Source organism: Meleagris gallopavo, chromosome 3 (genome assembly GCF_000146605.3).
Source record: "Meleagris gallopavo isolate NT-WF06-2002-E0010 breed Aviagen turkey brand Nicholas breeding stock chromosome 3, Turkey_5.1, whole genome shotgun sequence".
Taxonomy (NCBI): Eukaryota; Metazoa; Chordata; class Aves; order Galliformes; family Phasianidae; genus Meleagris; species Meleagris gallopavo.
The window spans coordinates 68,593,311-68,610,087 of NC_015013.2; the positions used below are offsets into that span (position 1 = coordinate 68,593,311).

Consider the following 16,777-nt stretch of genomic DNA (forward strand, 5'->3'; position numbering starts at 1 on the left):
AGGATTTGGAACAGTTTCTTAGGATCTGTTAACAACTGCCATAGATCGGACAAAGCCAGAAGAGAAAAGCTAAGGGAGTACAATTGTGCCCTTTCAGGCACTGTTCTGCAGAACTCATTTGGAGATGAGGCTAAGTCAGGAAAGATGTGTTCTCTCTTCAGGCAGTTTGATGACATGAAATTTTAGTCTTACACAGGATTTAAATGATTCACAAGAAAACTGAAGATCTTAAGCCACAGGATGATTCCCAGTGTTATGTAACAGTCCATAGGAGGACAAAGCAACAGACACATTGTAATGATGCAATAGCAGCATCCTGAAAAAATCTTTAAAATAAAAACAGTGAACAAAGCTGACTGAGAAGGAGCTAGAGAAAGCAGTAATTAACACTGTGCCTGATGTAACTGTTAATTAAATTTACTAGTAAGATTTCCAACAAAGGTGTCAACTACCTGTGGTTCCTTGTGGCAACGAGTCTTACAAGTAGAAGGCAATAGCATTTGAAAAGACCCTTCATATGAAAATATAATCTTACAAATGAACATGTTAAAAGTTATTTGGTTCGTAACAATGTAGTGACAGTTTATTCTTCCTTGAATCTAAATCCAGATCTGAAGTTACATCTACAGACGACAGACTATGGCAACTTCCTGGCTAATGAGTCTGGTCCTCTCACTATTTCCACCATTGATGATAAACTGAAAACAAAGCTGCTCACGGAATTTCATTACTTCAGAAACCATGCTTTTGAACCACTCACTACTTTTCTGAATTTTATCACGTAAGTAATGTTACCACATTGCTTAAATTATAGATCCAAAGCAAAAACATAGCTATGGGGTCTGGAGTAGTGGTTGAGATTGAGAAAAACCATTGTTATTTTCAAATGCCTTTTAATTCAGAAATTAACATTGCAAAAGTTAAGTTTGTGAGGGTGATTAATGAAAGATTAACAATTTCCAGCACAGTGATTTAATTCCTAGGCATATGCTGAGTTCTAGAATTTGTTTAAAGGGGGAAACATCGTATACCTACCATACTTCTTATACCATTTGAACACTGAAATAACAACTTGCTGCATACAGAAAGGTTCTTAAATCCAAGTTTAAAAGCACAAGTGCTGTTTGAAGCCAAATGAAGAGAAAGTTCTGATCTCCCTGAAGTTATAAACAGACAAAACTTGTAAATAAATGACTTAACATTAAGGAAAGAATGGGGTTCTGCTTTATAACAGCATAACAACAAGGATTAGTGAAATGTCACCAGAATATTTTACTTAACTATTTACTCCCCTTAATCTTCTGACAAGCTCACTAAATTGTTCAGCCTACTTTCAAGGAGTATTTTTATCATATCACTAAAATAAACTATCATTACTCTTTTTTTGTTGTTGTTGCTTGTAACTAATCCTTTTCCAGGTATTATACCAACAGGATACTAAAGACAGCCCTGGGACAGCTATGACCTCTATATATACAATATTTAGGTCTTGCTTCAGAGAAATGAAAGTGAAAATGACAGCTTTTTTCTCATACTGATTGACATGCATGTGTACATACACTCTGCCCACAGCTGTTTTGTGATAATGATGGAGACAGTAGTTCAAGATATGTAGCAAAACCATTGTGTCACTAAACTATGTATCACCAGATCCTTGAGTTCCACCACAGATTTTGTGAGGCATCATGTTAATCTCTCTATGTGTCTTTAGTTGTGTTCTGAACTAATAACACAAGCTGATGAGTAGTGTCCTTGTTACAAGTGTCCCAAGGGAATAGCTTTCATATTTTCATTTCTGAGTTGCTGACAAAACTCTTAACAGTCTCTGACAGTAGCACTAATAAGAAATTCATAGAAAATTTCTACTGAAAATTTTTAGCAATAAAGAAGAAAATTGTAATAACCTCTACACAGTTTCCTCTTTTTAAAGCTGGGAGAGAAGAAAGATTGGTCCCCATCTACATGGATTTGCAGTTTTAGTGCCTAGATTCTTGTGCACTCTATCCAGATGCTCTCTATAACAAAATCCCAAACTAGAGAAGCTGCTTAGTCAGGTGGTTTATGTTTTGATACCATATGTTGTCACTTATTATATCAAATCTACATTTCACAGCTGCTATGCTTATTATATTCATGTTTCTGTTTCCTTTTTTTTAAAAAAAACATCTTTTGCAAACCAATCACATGGTTTAAAATTAAAACTGGGTCATGCAGTTTGCTATTTAAAAACTTCAGGTTTTGACAAATGAGATGGTGATAACAAGTGAAGGTACAAACCTGCAAATACTACGGTCATTTCTGTCGTCAGTGTCTTCACTAATTTTGACAAATTTGGCTTTTATATTTTTTCAAGACAAAATTCATTATAAAGATAAGGGTCATTTATTTTATTTTTTCTTTCAAATACAGATACAGCTACATGATTGACAATGTAATTCTTTTAATAACTGGCACATTACACCAGCGACCCATAGCTGAACTTGTTCCCAAGTGTCATCCACTGGGAAGTTTTGAGCAAATGGAAGCAGTCAGCATTGCCTCAAACCCCACTGAGCTGTTCAATGCAATTTTGGTTGACACACCATTAGGTAGGAATACTAAATTATTTCTTATTTGCTTCTTGAAACTCCTAATTTTGTATTCTTGTGTTTTGGTAACATGAAATGTATAAATAATTGGCTGATAAACTGGATCAAGTTCTGCAGGGGAGGTGTGCAAGACATTTTCTGGCAAAATTTATTAACAACTTCTATATCAACCTTGGGAAGCAGGCACAAAGAAAACATGCTACTCAAGAAGATTAATGGATATCCTTAATACTCAAGTATAGCTGCTGATTTACAGCATCCAGATTTTTATTTCAACACCTGCATCTATAATTAAAATACGTAAGATGAAATCTTGCCTATCCCTCACTAAGGAGCAAGGAACAGACAGCTACTAATAAATATTAGATGTTGTGGTAGAATCTAAAATCTCTCTCCTGAGGATTTGGGCATTATTAAAGCATAGAGACAATCCCATCCTGAAGGAGTAAATCTAAAGGCAGAGAAGAGTGATGGTTTGGAACATTGCATTCAGAAATTGGGCTGAAATTTTGCTCACAGTGCAGGAGCGGCCACTGTTGGGAAGTGAACAGATAAGATGGATCTGAATGGATTTGACCATACAAGAAAGAACTGCATACCCTCATCTTGAGTACTGTATATGGTTTTGTGTCCTGTTGCCCAGCCAGGTGTGGTGGAATGCTGGGGTGGCCTCAGGTAGCAGCCAGACACCCACCCAGCTGCTTGTTCTCTCACTACCTCCAGTGGGCTGGGGGAAGAAAATGAAAAATATTATTGTTGTACACAAAATAGATCAACTCTCTGAAAACTAATATATTGTCATATATGTAGGTTTAATTCCTGATTTGAGCATTAGGAAAGAAACAAAAAAGATACAAACATTTAAACACTTATGAAAATCACCTTTCCTCCTCTTTTCCCACTCCCTAGCCCCAGACCTCTCCCTTTTCTCTTCCCCAGATCAGTCCAGTCCCTCCAATTAGGCAGTGAAAGATATGGGCAGGGGATGATGGTCAATACATGGTGTTTTTTTCTGTAGCTTCTTCTTTCTCACACGTATCTTTGGCTCCCAGGTGAGCTTTCCACAGGCCACAGCTGCTGTTAGGAGCATCTGCTCCAGTGCGCATTCTCCATAAGGGTCAGAAAATATCCATGCTTCAGAGACATGGATGTGAGGCACTGGTACAGGCTGCCCAGAGAAGCTATAGATGCCCCGTCCCTGGAGGTGTTCAAGGCCAGGTTTGATGAGGCCCTGGGCAACCTGGTCTGTTGGATGGAAACTCTGCTCTGGCAGGAGATTGGAACTAGATGGATGATCTTTAAGGTCCATTCCAACCTAAGCCATTCTGAGATTCCATGATTCTAGGACATAGGGCAAGTCCTTCTCCTCTTCTGACCATGGTGTTCCCCTGCAGTTTCTCAGTCTTTGATCCCTTCTCCACGCTCAGTCCAATATTTTTATCTCCTTTCTTAAGCATGTTTTCACAATGAAAAAGGGAGACCTCAAAACTTGGCCAGACTCACGTGCTCTCCCTGAACACCACCTCTTATTGCCAGTGAGGCAGTATAGCACTGGCCAGCCCCACTGATGTGAGAGATTGGCATACCTTTGCCAGTTATGAATATACTATTTTTAAGAGGCCCAGCGACACAAATGAACTGCATCCCCTGCCTGCCAGTTCAAAAGCTTGCTCTTCAGACAGTTCTAGCAGAGGACTTGGATCTGCAGCTAGTCAAGGTCAAAGACTGTGTTCCTTTCTAGTTGCATCCTGTTGCTCTTGTGTCTCTGACAAACATACTGAAGGAAGAGGGTAAACTAGGAAAGAGGACTCACCTTAACAAATACAGAATACCTGCAAGATTTCGGTCAAAAGTTATCTTTCACATCCCCACTAGAAAATCTCCCTAATGACAAAACCATCTACTTCAGAGAAGATTAGGGCTTTCATTAACATTTCCCATCTGATGATCTCGGGAGATGTGGACTCTGGCTGCTGCACTGATTGATTCCCTTTGCAACAGATTATCATTAGAAAGGAGGGAATAAGGGGATAAGGAGAAAATGAAGAGAATTTCTCTTCCTCTTTCTTCTACAACAGAAATGTCATACTTTTGATCACACACTCGTAAATGGCAATGGACAAGAGTTGCATATTACCAGCACGTACATTTATACTGCAATGTAATAAACTCTACTTTTAGCTGCTTTCTTTCAAGACTGCTTGTCTGAAAATGACCTGGATGAAATGAACGTTGAAATAATGCGCAACAAACTGTACAAGGCAAGTTCTTGCAACGTAATAATAATACTTGGCACTTTAAAAGCATCTTACAAAAGGAGGTCAGTATCATTAACCCTGTTTTATGGATGTGGAAATAGAAGCATGGCGAGATGAAGCAAGCTGCCTAAGGTCACCTGACTGATGGCAAGTCTGGGAAGATTCTAGCTCCTCTGATTTCTACTCCAGTGTTTGGAGAGATTTCAAATGTTGGGTCTGCTTCAAAATTCTAATTTAATATCTCATTAATGAAAATGCTCTAGATGTCAGATGAATATCCGGATGCATTCGTTTATGCATTTATCCTCCAAATGCCACAGAACTGTTATCTTCTCCCTCATCCTAGGCAGCCTTTTGGCTAGCATTTATGTTTATTTATAAATGGTAGATTTATATCTAAATGGTAGATTTATATCTAAATGGTAGATGTGATCTGAAAATGTGTAATTGATTTGAGTCTAGAGGGCATTTTTTAAAATTTTCATTCATTTAAAAAATATATTTAGCCTTGTTACAACATATTGCTGTAAGGATGTGCATCTAATTTGTGCTTTGTGATTTCAAGGTACTTTCCAAATATTAGCACACAGGTCAATAATCTTATGCTTGTCTCTTTAAGGGCTATATATATATCATTCTGTTAATGGTTCCACCCAGCACATTCTCTCTGATTTCATCTTTGTCTTTCACAGTGGATGCCTCAGACTGCAGGAAGTAATCTTATAGTGATCTGATTGCATTAAGGAGGGAAAGAAAAAATACTTCTGTTTTTCTTACAACTGATATTTCAGAATTCCCAATACAATATTTCATTCTCAAGTAGTCTGCTCCTTTAATTCATGACAAGATCAGTTACTAATAAATTAGGCACTTACTCTGTTTGTTTACGTATAGATTTGATTCACATTTACTCTGTGAATGACCATACATTCGCACTTACTAAATCTAACATTTATTTTTCCCTTTTCTAAGTATCAGGGGATCACTCCGCAAACACTCTTAAAATATTAATATATCCTTTCTCCTCTGCTTCAGCTATCAATGCAATCAATTATATTTCAGCTCTATTGTCAGGGAGCACTATACACAACCTAACACAAAATTCCAAGCAGCAGATCCCCTCGAGATGTCTCTACTTAAAAATCGCTTAATTGCATCGATACTGACAGCTTTTCTGCAAGAGATTGTGTGACAAACATACTTTGATGACATAAATGTTCCCTAAGATGGTATTTTGGAGGAAAGAGAGACAGAAGGAACAACTCTATGAGATACTTCAGGTCCTTCCTGCTCAGGTATACTGAAGTGGGTGCGAAGGACTGAATCCTCAATAGACCCAAGGGCTATATAGATTGGTATTACATAAGCATTGTACACTGTTCTGTTCTAATCCAGGGTTTTGAAGCTTAGAGCAGTAGGGATTAATTTGTGTATTCTCATACTGCTGGCCCAACAGCCGTGGCATATACCCAAATCCCTTCCTCCACAATATAAATGTAGTTTCCTTCAGCCATCTGCTTATTATGCAGTAGAAATTCAATGGAGCTAAAGAACATTATTTAGAGAGCAAAGAAAGCATAATGTTTGTCTGAAAACATCTTTTAAAAACATTTAAACATGTAGTAAGAATAAAATAATTTCATGAGTATGCGCAAATCAAGCACATACTCAAATTTAAATTAACAGGAAGAATTACAAGAGTTAACAGAAGAATTTAAAAATGAGATTCATGACTACGTGGTCCAGTCTTAAGTAGCATTTAAAATATTTCTCTGCTCCTCTTATGTAGTCTTATCTTGAGGCATTCTACAAGTTTTGCGAAAAACAAGGAGGTACTACAGCAGAAATAATGAAACCTATTCTTGAGGTAAGAATCAAATTAACTCATTGTGCATTGAAGTACTCCACATTGCTTTCATAATTAATTCACTTTGCTTTTCTTGTTCCTTTTCTCTCCATTTGCAAAGCTATTTATCAAATGTTTGAATAATAACTATTTTGCTATGATATATCCTAGATATACTCTTTATTCTAAAATGACTTTCACATATTGACTAGAGAAACTAGTCCAGGGAGGAGGGAGCCTCAGTTGTTATTCTTCTACAACAGAGAGCAGAACAAATTCGTTTCACCAGTCTCAGAGTATTGCCCCTTACCATTTTTCTGTATAATGTAGAAATACCAAAATTAAAGGAGCACTTACATTTCCTAGCTCAAAATTGAATATGTCTACCTACATTCCAGCATTAATGAATATTTACTAATCAATTATCTTTAAGTTTAATGGTGCCATCATATTTGTTTACTCTTTCATGAAAATTAATGGTTGAAGTTAGAGTTGAGTGACCTTTGGATCTACTGTCATGCAGAAAATTCTAGGATTTATTTTTAACTCAATTCAGAAAAGTTTAATATTTAATTTTTCCTTCACATACAGCATTTCCAACCTCCTATTCCCCAAACCATACCTGCAGCAAAGGGAATGTTATTGTCTTATCTCGTTATTAGTAAAAAAAAAAAAAAAGAATGAATAAATTGCTAAAATGAAGTTCTCAGCATTCAGCTCAATTTTTCCCCCCGGTTTATCATAACTGTTTGCAATGTTTCAGATTGGCAGAGCACCGGCACCAGCAGCCCAGAGAGGTTTGTGAAGTGTCCTTCTCTGGAGACATTCAGAACCTGCCTAGACACTTTCCTGGTCCTGTAGGGAACCTGCTTTAGCAGGGAGGTTGCACTGGATGACCTCCAGAGGTCCCTTGTAATCCCTAAAATTCTGTGATTCTGTGATTCCTGTACAGGAGTCCTATATTTCTGGATCAGTAAAACTTATATCCTGGAAAGTAATTGAACAAAATTCACTGAGATCTTACAACCTCACACAAAAAGATTACATGATGGGAAAAGATAACCTCAGAGCTCATTTCTGAAGGAAAAATGAGCCTAAATTATGTCTTAAGAAATAATGTGCTGATGTGAGAATGCAATCTCATATATTATTTAACCATTTCATAATGTTTTTAGTTATGTTCTAAAGAAAATATCCTTAATTAAGTTAAACTGATCAGAAATTAAATGTTGCTGCTATTCCTATTCAGAAAAATAAAAATCAAGAGAGTGGTTGGCAAAGACATGTCCCAGTATATTCAGATTTTGTATCAAATTCATTTTTAGTTAGACATTCACGTTGAGGTAAGATTATTAATGGAAAACAGGTTAAGCATATTGTTAAACTGTCCTTATACAAGTGGTAACAATTTGGTCTGTGATAAGCTTGTCTAAAATTCCCGTGTAATATCTATCAGCCAGCAGGATAAATTTTTTCTAGATTTCCTTTTTATCACATTTTAGTAATCTAAAGGTAAGCTGTTCAGTTTAGAAAAAGTCAAAGTTTAATTACTCAAGACAATACATGTTATCTATTCTGACCCTGTGAAAATGAGGTAGCTGTATTTAATTCCTCAGCTTTTTGACCATCAGTCATGGTATTAACCATTCACACTAAAACACTGGTGATCTCTTTTCTTTGGGCAACACGCACTGCTTGTTTAGCCCTGCATCTCACAATAAACTGTGGGACTGTACTGTAGCTAGTGTTAGGCATGCTGGAAAGACACTGCGCATTCTCAGGTAGCAGACATACACTTTCAGTTTTCCATAGGGAAACCAAAGCAATTTGCAAATGGTCGTCCTGTAACCCTATGTTTACTTGCAGCTATGAAACAGCTAAAGTCACTAAACAACTGCCTCATGGCATTATTCGCTATGATGAATTTCATGTGCCAGTAATTTGCTAAACTGAAAGGTCTAGATTGATCCTGCAAATTTCCTCAAGCTGGAAACCACCAGGACTAGGACTGGAGCCCAGTAGCATTACTTGTAGTTGCACAAGAGAATGTTTTCCAACAAAATATTACAAATCTAACAGCTAAGTTCAATGTGGCTTTGATAGGTTAAAAAAGAAAAGCATTCATCCTTGCACAGAATAGTGTCAGTAGGGCTGATATGCCTGCTCATATTAATAAGGGAAGTCAAATTTGGCCCAGTTATTCATTAGCTAGAAAACTTTTCAAGCATACTTCTTTTCTTCTCGTTATTTCTGTGTTGTTTATTCATTTTCCTTATTCTGAAGTCAGTGCCAGAGGGCAGTTGGGTCCCTGTTACAATATGTTCCAGTACACAGGAGTAGGAACTAGGAATATGTGCTTAACTGCTAAATTTGTAGAACAGTGTTGCAATGGCATGTGTCAGTCTTATTCAACAAAAAAATGTACTTTTCTGCTCAAAACAGTTCAAAAGTTCACAGCTTAAGAAATGTTGCGAGCTGCCTAAAATCTCTGAATGCTTATTTTCACTCAGAAGTGTATCATGTGCAATCAATGTTCTTAGAAGATAAAGAAAAAAAAAGAAAATCATTGTCTGTTTAGATCTCAAGACAGAAGAAAAGATTTTAATCAGACAGAATTGAGTAAGACAAATTTAATTTGCCGTATTTTTAATTCATATTGTATAAATTAAAGTTATGGCAGGTCATATTTTGGTTATACAAAAGAAGAACCCAAGTTCAAAGCATTAGAATGACTTTCAGTCTGTTGCTGCAGGGAAAATATAGATAGTATAGACTTCTAACCCTGGTAGAAGGAATATTTTTGTTTCTCTGCATTAAAGATTAACTATTACGTGAAACACTTGGAAACTTTAACTTACCAAGTAAACAGCCCCCTTCACTGAATTAAATTATTGTTTTAGATATGTGCATCCAGAAATTCCAGAAATTCCCAAAATTTCCATTCAACTTTTACTCTCAACAGCACTCTAAGTTATTCCAGAACAGTACATTTGATTATTGATCCTTATGTGCAATATTATTATTTCTAAGATTATTGTTTCAAAATTCCAAAGGATCTGTAGGGAGATTTTTCGTTGTCAGCATCTTGTCATGTAAGTAGGGGAAGGAGGAAATAACAGTGTTGATATTTTCAGAACAAAATTCACAGAATAAAAGTTGTGCTTGCAAAACACTGTTTGATTTTCTAGTTAAAATTTAACAAGTATTTGCAAGGTAGAATTTCCAATTTGTAAAATAAGATGTTTCTAATAAACAATTTTCTTTCTTATGTTTCCATAGTTTTGCTCACTAAAAAAAAAATACCCTTTTATTTTGCAATGGCATCTCTAACAACACTGATTATTCTTTGTTTTACGCATTAAGTTTGAAGCAGACAGACGTGCCTTTATCATCACTATTAATTCATTTGGCACTGAGCTGAGTAAAGAAGACAGAGAGAAGCTATACCCAACCTGTGGAAAACTCTACCCAGAAGGCTTACACCTGTTGGCCAATGCAGATGACTACGAGCAAGTGAAGTGTGTTGCAGATTACTATGCAGTAAGTAATCTAATTTTCTAAAACAAAGAATGAATATACAAACATTTCACATCTTTTTACCTCAACAGAATTGTAATGAATGTTCACATAGGCCTTTGATATGGTTACACAGAGTAACTTTCTATCCTAGTGCAATACAAAGTTCTTCTTACCACATTAAATGCTATCATATCATATTCTAATAAACAAAGCTATTCTTGTTTCTTAACTCTCCTCAAACAGAGGTTCACTTCAGAGTTGCTGCCCCCAAGATCTTGGAGCAAAAGCTTAAGTTGTTTTAAAATGAGTAGATCTAACAATTCTTGTCACTCGTGACTGCAACCTGATTTAATGCTAGGGTACTGTAAAAATAAAATGTGTTTCTAAAATCTCTAAATCGCTGATTGAATTAAATTAGATGGAGTTAGTTAATATTGATGAAGCTAGGGTTGTTATTAAAGATGACCCAATACGAAGCACTTTATGAATTAAGAGTGGTGCCCTGATTAAGTTACATCAAGGTAGGCACACAAAACAAAATTATGTTCAATCTACAGTTTTTTCTATATCTGTTCCTGTGCACAATCATAATGTGTGTTAGAAATGTGTCACCATGTCTCCGTGGTACAAAGCATCTGTTCATGTGATGGTGAGATATTTAGCTGAATTTAGGAAACCTTGAAATAGATCTATGTTGCACTGTTACTTTATAGGAAAAACAAAACAAACACAGGGAGAAGAAAATCACACAGAAAGATAACATATCTGAAACAAAGTCAAACATATCCGTGCACAGTATTACAGCATTACATGTCAAATTGGTGGATTTTGGTACAACATTAATGAAGATGAGTTAAATCCATCTAACTACTGGAAATATAATGATCAGCTGTGAGAGGATCAGAGTTCAGGGTTTGGCTCCATTTACAAATCTGGCTTGGATGGTTACTATTTGTACAAGAAGTTCAGTGCTCTCTATCCAAAGGACTGAAAGGTCATGTGCCACTCTGCAAACAGTCTCTTTTAGTACCTTGAAGAAATTACCTTAAGTAATAGTAAATGACAGAAAGAAAAGCAAGAAAAAACACCCTCTTTTGTTTTTGGTGACTATATGATTTTAAGTTTTGATTTACAGAAAATTTCAATCTATACCCAAGTTCTATAAAGAGAGATAATGTAGTTTAATTAATAAATCAATGTATTGCACAGAATACAAAAGTATCTTGTTTCCATTGGTCTATGTCCATATGTCTATGTTTCTAGGAATACAAGGCTGTTTTTGAAGGTGTAGGGAATGACAGTGGAGAAAAGACACTTGAAGATGCATTTTTTGAACATGAGGTAAGAGGTTCTAATCATAATGTATCAAAGTGTAAGTTACCCCCGTGGAATAACATTTAAAGCAATAATGAGGTACTATGCTTTTGATTCTACCTTACTGCATCATTCTGCTTTGTATTCAAAAACACAGAATTGCTATGGCTGTCAACTTTCCAATGAAATAAAATAGAAGGATTTAACTTTTCAAATATAATAAATCCCAGGACATTCTTTTGAAGAATAGCTATAGAACTGTCAGTTCTGATAGCCTATCCAAAGCCCATCTCATATAAACCGCTTAATGAAATGTCCTTTATAAATAGTCTATTGAATAAGTTATTTCACCATCGTCTTTTATTTACTTGTAATGCTGCTGTAGTCTGTTACCAAAAATAATCCGGAGATGATGTGTCAATTATTTTTCTACTTAGCAGTTTCCTAAGTACAGTTGTGATTGCAAAGTTACACAGAAATTTTGATGATGAAAACTACCATCTAAAAATCACACTTGCCTTCTTTAATATTTTATCATAATGCTTATTTAATCTTTTCCCGCAGACAAAGCTGAACGTGCTTGCATTCAACAATCAGTTTCATTTTGGAGTATTTTACGCCTATATAAAGTTAAAGGAGCAAGAATGCAGAAATATTGTATGGATTGCCGAATGCATTTCCCAAAGACACAGAACCAAAATTAATAACTACATTCCAATTTTCTAAATCTGAGAATCTATAATGCTGCAGTGCCTGAAAAGAAGTACTTGTTCAAATAAAAGAAAAATCTTGTTTTAAAATCTAACTATTATGTTTTTAACTGTAATACTAATCTTCCTTCTACATAACAACATGACAAAAAAGTAATATAATTAGATATATAAGTGTCAGGCAATGTTAATGGGCTCTTTCATAGTTTTTGTTGATAGTTTTGTTCCCCACTGTGATCATTTTAATTTAACAAATCAGTAAAAACTCCCGCAACATCTCTTGTATGCATGTTCTTTTTCTGTGAAGTTACTGTGGAAGTAACTTTTATGACAAAGAAGTTTGAGAAGTTTGTAAAGTTTAACTTTGGCTTAACTTTAAATAAAGTTTTCAAAAGATAGATCACTATTTCTACCTCACACTTATGGTCTTCTTCATGGCAGACAAGATTCCATGAAGAATATACTACACAAACAGGGGATAAACTTTAGGACTACTCTGAGATTCCCCTCAAAGAATCTCAAGAGCAAACTTCCTGAGCCTTTGTAACTATGACCTGTTGCTGAAGTTAAATGTAAATAAACAATTGGGATGCCACAAGCATATCTTCATTTTCTCCTTTATGGATCACGTGAGGTGCACTGTGTCAAGCAGTGGGCGTCTGATCTACTTCATAACAACATAATTACCTCCTCCTACCCCACCAAAGACACTGTCTTCATGTGTGCACCAGGAGAGATTATGAAACATGAATGAAAATATCAGCCAAGTCTGTATCAGTTTTACATCAGGCACAAACAACATCAGCTCTGAGCTATTTGAGGAACTGGCTAAGATCAGTATCTAAAATTAGAGAGAACGGTTGAAGCCTGATTGTTGAAGGACAGGATTAATTCTGAAGAAGAAAAATTAAGGATTTTGAAAGCCACATCAACATTCTGCCTTCATACTCATACTTCACACTCATTCAAGATGTTCACCCTCTTGTCTTTGAAACAGCCCTCACCTCGATTCTCTGCATGACTCTTTAGCTTCAGGCTACACAACAGTACACCTCAGTCTTCAACTGAGAATGTAATATGATGCAGAAATGAAGTCCATTTCTTGCTGAGTAAACAGAAATATAAATACATATGATGTCAACGCCTCAGAATTATGGCATTCAGGCATTGCGGAATTGAGAACAGGGGAGTATCTCTCCCTCTTATAAACATACACATGCACACATATTTAAAAAATAGAAAAGGATCGCCTTTTTAATAGTTGAAGCTACACTTCTTAAATTGTAACTGTAACCAATAGGTTACATCCCAGGATATCCCATACTGATTTAACGGAGAGCTGGGAAGGTTTTTATTGCTCTATCACAAAGCATGGAGAATCTTACACTATTACTCTAAAAACTATTGTCAGAGAAAGTTTCCTTTAGTTCATCAGGAATTTAGAAGAACTGCCTAAAAAGAAATAATACAAATCTTATTTCTGTATGTAGGCTTCTTTATTTAGTAAATACAGTAATTCAGAAGGAAAAAAAAAAAGTAAAAAAAAAAGACTGATTTGTATGATTCCCTTGTACTGCTTCTACTATCTTTCATTTCTTAATATGTTATTTCCCACTCCAGTCTCTGACCAACACTTTCCAGTCCCCACCTACAATGCGAACTACTGCAATAAAGACAGCAAGGGAGCTGCGCTGTCTAAAATGTTCATTTTTCCATATGGTTTACTAATTGCATTTAAAAATGGTTATGAGCAGAAGAACATAACAATCAACAGATCCAGGACGCAGAAACCAAACTCATGCACTTCAGCACAGTTGTAAGAATACTTTTCCTGTGCCGATAATTCAAACCTCCTTACTTGAACAGAACAAATCATCTGGCTTTCTGCCAAGAATTTTATGAAGTGATTTGAAGGGGAAAGAATCTGTTCTCCACCCTAACTCATTCTGTGCCAGGGAAGATATGCAGCTGCTATTGCTACGGTCTGTGTATACCGTCAGCTCAGAAAGAAAGAAGGAGTTGCAGCTTACACAATTATGTTAACAACAGAATGGTTCTTCAGACTATGGAAAGGACAGCATCAGCACTGACTGGATCTTTTTCACACCAACTTTCTAGGTACTTGCTAAGTAACGACAGATGTACTAGGCACCAGTTACATTACATTTAAGAATGAGCAACAGAATCAACAGACTAAAATGGGAACTGGGATGTCAGACATACAAGTCTTCATAAATTCAGATTTTTCTACAGACAGTACAATTTAAATTGCTCTTGTTAACAAATCAGTCTCCTTACTAGTATATATAAATATATCACATACAAAATTATAGGATCATAGATTATCTCTGACAATACCTGTAGGGGAAGTTTAGATCTCAGAATCACTGTTGCAAGCATCATTAACTTACTAATGATATCTCAATTTGTTGAATAGCAGAACACGAGACAAAGAGCTATCTTTTTTGTTCTTCCTCGCAATTCTCAACAGGATGTTGCGTTCATGCTCTGAAATGGCTAAGCCATTCCAGGCAAGTTTGCTCAACAAGATTATCATGACTATACCCCTCTGCCTAGATCTTCAGTGACAGATGAAAAACAGAACCAGGATCAATCTTCTGCTGAACTCTGATCTTTATGAATCTTTCATTCTCATCGTTCGCTGTAGCTCAGGCTTGAATTCTTGCCATCTGCTCACAAACAGATGTGAGCAACATTGTACACAGATAGGACTGCAGTGTTTGAAGCACTTCCCCCGAACAATCCCTCCTTTCTGCAGAAATGATCATTTGTGATCATGCTAGAAACAGGTTTATAGGATAAACGATATCAGAATATGGTCTTAAGACTCGATCTGGACAAATAGTCAGTTGACAATGGTAGAGATCTCTTATCCTGTTTCTATCAATTCCAGCATAACTTTGAAAATATTCCAATACCATATTTGGCCTATCCTGAACATTTATGTATACTAAAGCTATACAACTTCATTTTCTTTCTTTACCTGACAATGTGATGCATTCCATTTTTAATAAGTATGCCTAAGTTACACAGTATATTTAACTTTTCAACTATTCTACTTAAGACCAAAACAGCAGATTCAAAGTACATGAACAGAAGGATAGCTGGCCATCAATTATACTTGCATAGAATTATAAAGCTGCTAACAAGAAAATTAATATATAGGTTTATACAAGCAATAAGACAAATTCCAGTGATGTGCTGGACAACTGTTGGATGTAAGGTGCAATAAAAATCTCAGGAAAAAAATAGCAGTAGCATGTATAAGACAGTCAACAGTTTATATGACACAGAACTGATCTCAAACACAGAATATTATTAAATATATTGAGATACCTTCTGGCTGACAAAGAAAAAAATAAGTCAAAAAGCAAGACAAATCTCCCAGAGATCCCAGGTAAAAGTTTTCGCATTGATGACACACACAGAGAAACATTTGACTATCTGTCAGTGTTAATGCAAACATCCCTGATACTGAACTTGTTCACTGACAATCCCATTTTTGTGTGCAAGCCAGGAAATAAACATCCTTCCCTTCCTTGGTTTTGGCTTCTGCAGGCATAGAAAGAATAAAAAAGAAAAAAAGGGAATTTATCTGTCATTTTGCAACAGATAACTGCAATTAATTTGTCACAAGTCTATTGACAGGCGCCATTTTTATAGTGTAAATTATCTGCTAAAATGAAACTTTAAAGTTTTGAGCCTCTTGAAAGAGAAAGGCCTTGAGGCACAAACCTTGACAAGAATTTTCAAGTACAGTCTCGTAAAAAAGTAATTATCTTAGAATATCTGTTCAATATTGTTTTTATACCCAAGTGTGGCTCTCACCATAGGGATGGTTGAATCTGTTGTCACCAGCATCTGCTGTCTCTACAAGCCTTCCTGAGATCTTGCTTTGCTTTATCTTAACACTGATGTCTAGCAGTGGCACAGTGCAGTCGAGAAAAATACCATACAACGCAACGTGAGTTTTCTATGTGTTCTAACTTGTTACTTCTAACATGCATGTAGCAGCAACTCAGACTGAGCTTGAAAAGCAGCAGGAAGCAATGGAATGTCTTGGATAAAATTATGGCCATGTTTTCTTGTTTTACAAATTATAAAACTTAAATGTTCTCATCTTGTTAGGATTATTTTAAAAGTATGTACTACAATTTTTATTCATTTTGTGCAATGTTATTCTCTGAAACTTCTGTACGTGCATATACGCTTACACACACAAATGCACATCAACATTTTCTGTTGAGACTCACACCAACTAGAAAGTGTAAATAGTTACAGGCCAGATCTAAACTCATGAAAACTGTTTATGCCTATAGCAATACTTTGGAAGAATTGAGTCCTACATGAGCTGTGTTTACAACCTCAAAATGCATTAACAAAAAACAACCAACAACAAAAAGCAAACTCAAAAAAAAAAAAACAACCCAAAAAACCAAAAACAAACAAAACAAAAGGCAAAGACAAGCTTAAGGATGGCAGAGTTTGGGGACAAAAGCTGTCTTTTCTCTAGGTGAAGCA

At 35.9% G+C, this 16,777-nt stretch overlaps 1 protein-coding gene across 1 annotated transcript; it reads left to right on the forward strand.

Annotated features, from left to right (window-relative positions):
• Window positions 1-203: 203 nt before the first annotated feature.
• On the forward strand, window positions 204-12,849 carry LOC100540064 (V-type proton ATPase subunit d 2). The gene is made up of 8 exons (XM_019614368.2): window positions 204-294; window positions 610-781; window positions 2,410-2,588; window positions 4,770-4,849; window positions 6,636-6,713; window positions 10,056-10,232; window positions 11,475-11,552; window positions 12,090-12,849. The coding sequence occupies exons 1-8, from the start codon at window positions 204-206 to the stop codon at window positions 12,249-12,251; spliced, it is 1,017 nt and encodes a 338-aa protein (XP_019469913.1). The 3' UTR covers window positions 12,252-12,849.
• Window positions 12,850-16,777: the final 3,928 nt, after the last annotated feature.

Bases quoted from the DNA above. Each gene is read 5' to 3' on its own strand.
- LOC100540064 (XM_019614368.2), top strand. From the start codon at position 204: ATGATTCACAAGAAAACTGAAGATCTTAAGCCACAGGATGATTCCCAG. The intron at 782-2,409 runs GTAAGTAATGTT...TTTCAAATACAG, and splicing joins ACTTTTCTGAATTTTATCAC to ATACAGCTACATGATTGACA. The intron at 11,553-12,089 runs GTAAGAGGTTCT...CTTTTCCCGCAG, and splicing joins ATGCATTTTTTGAACATGAG to ACAAAGCTGAACGTGCTTGC.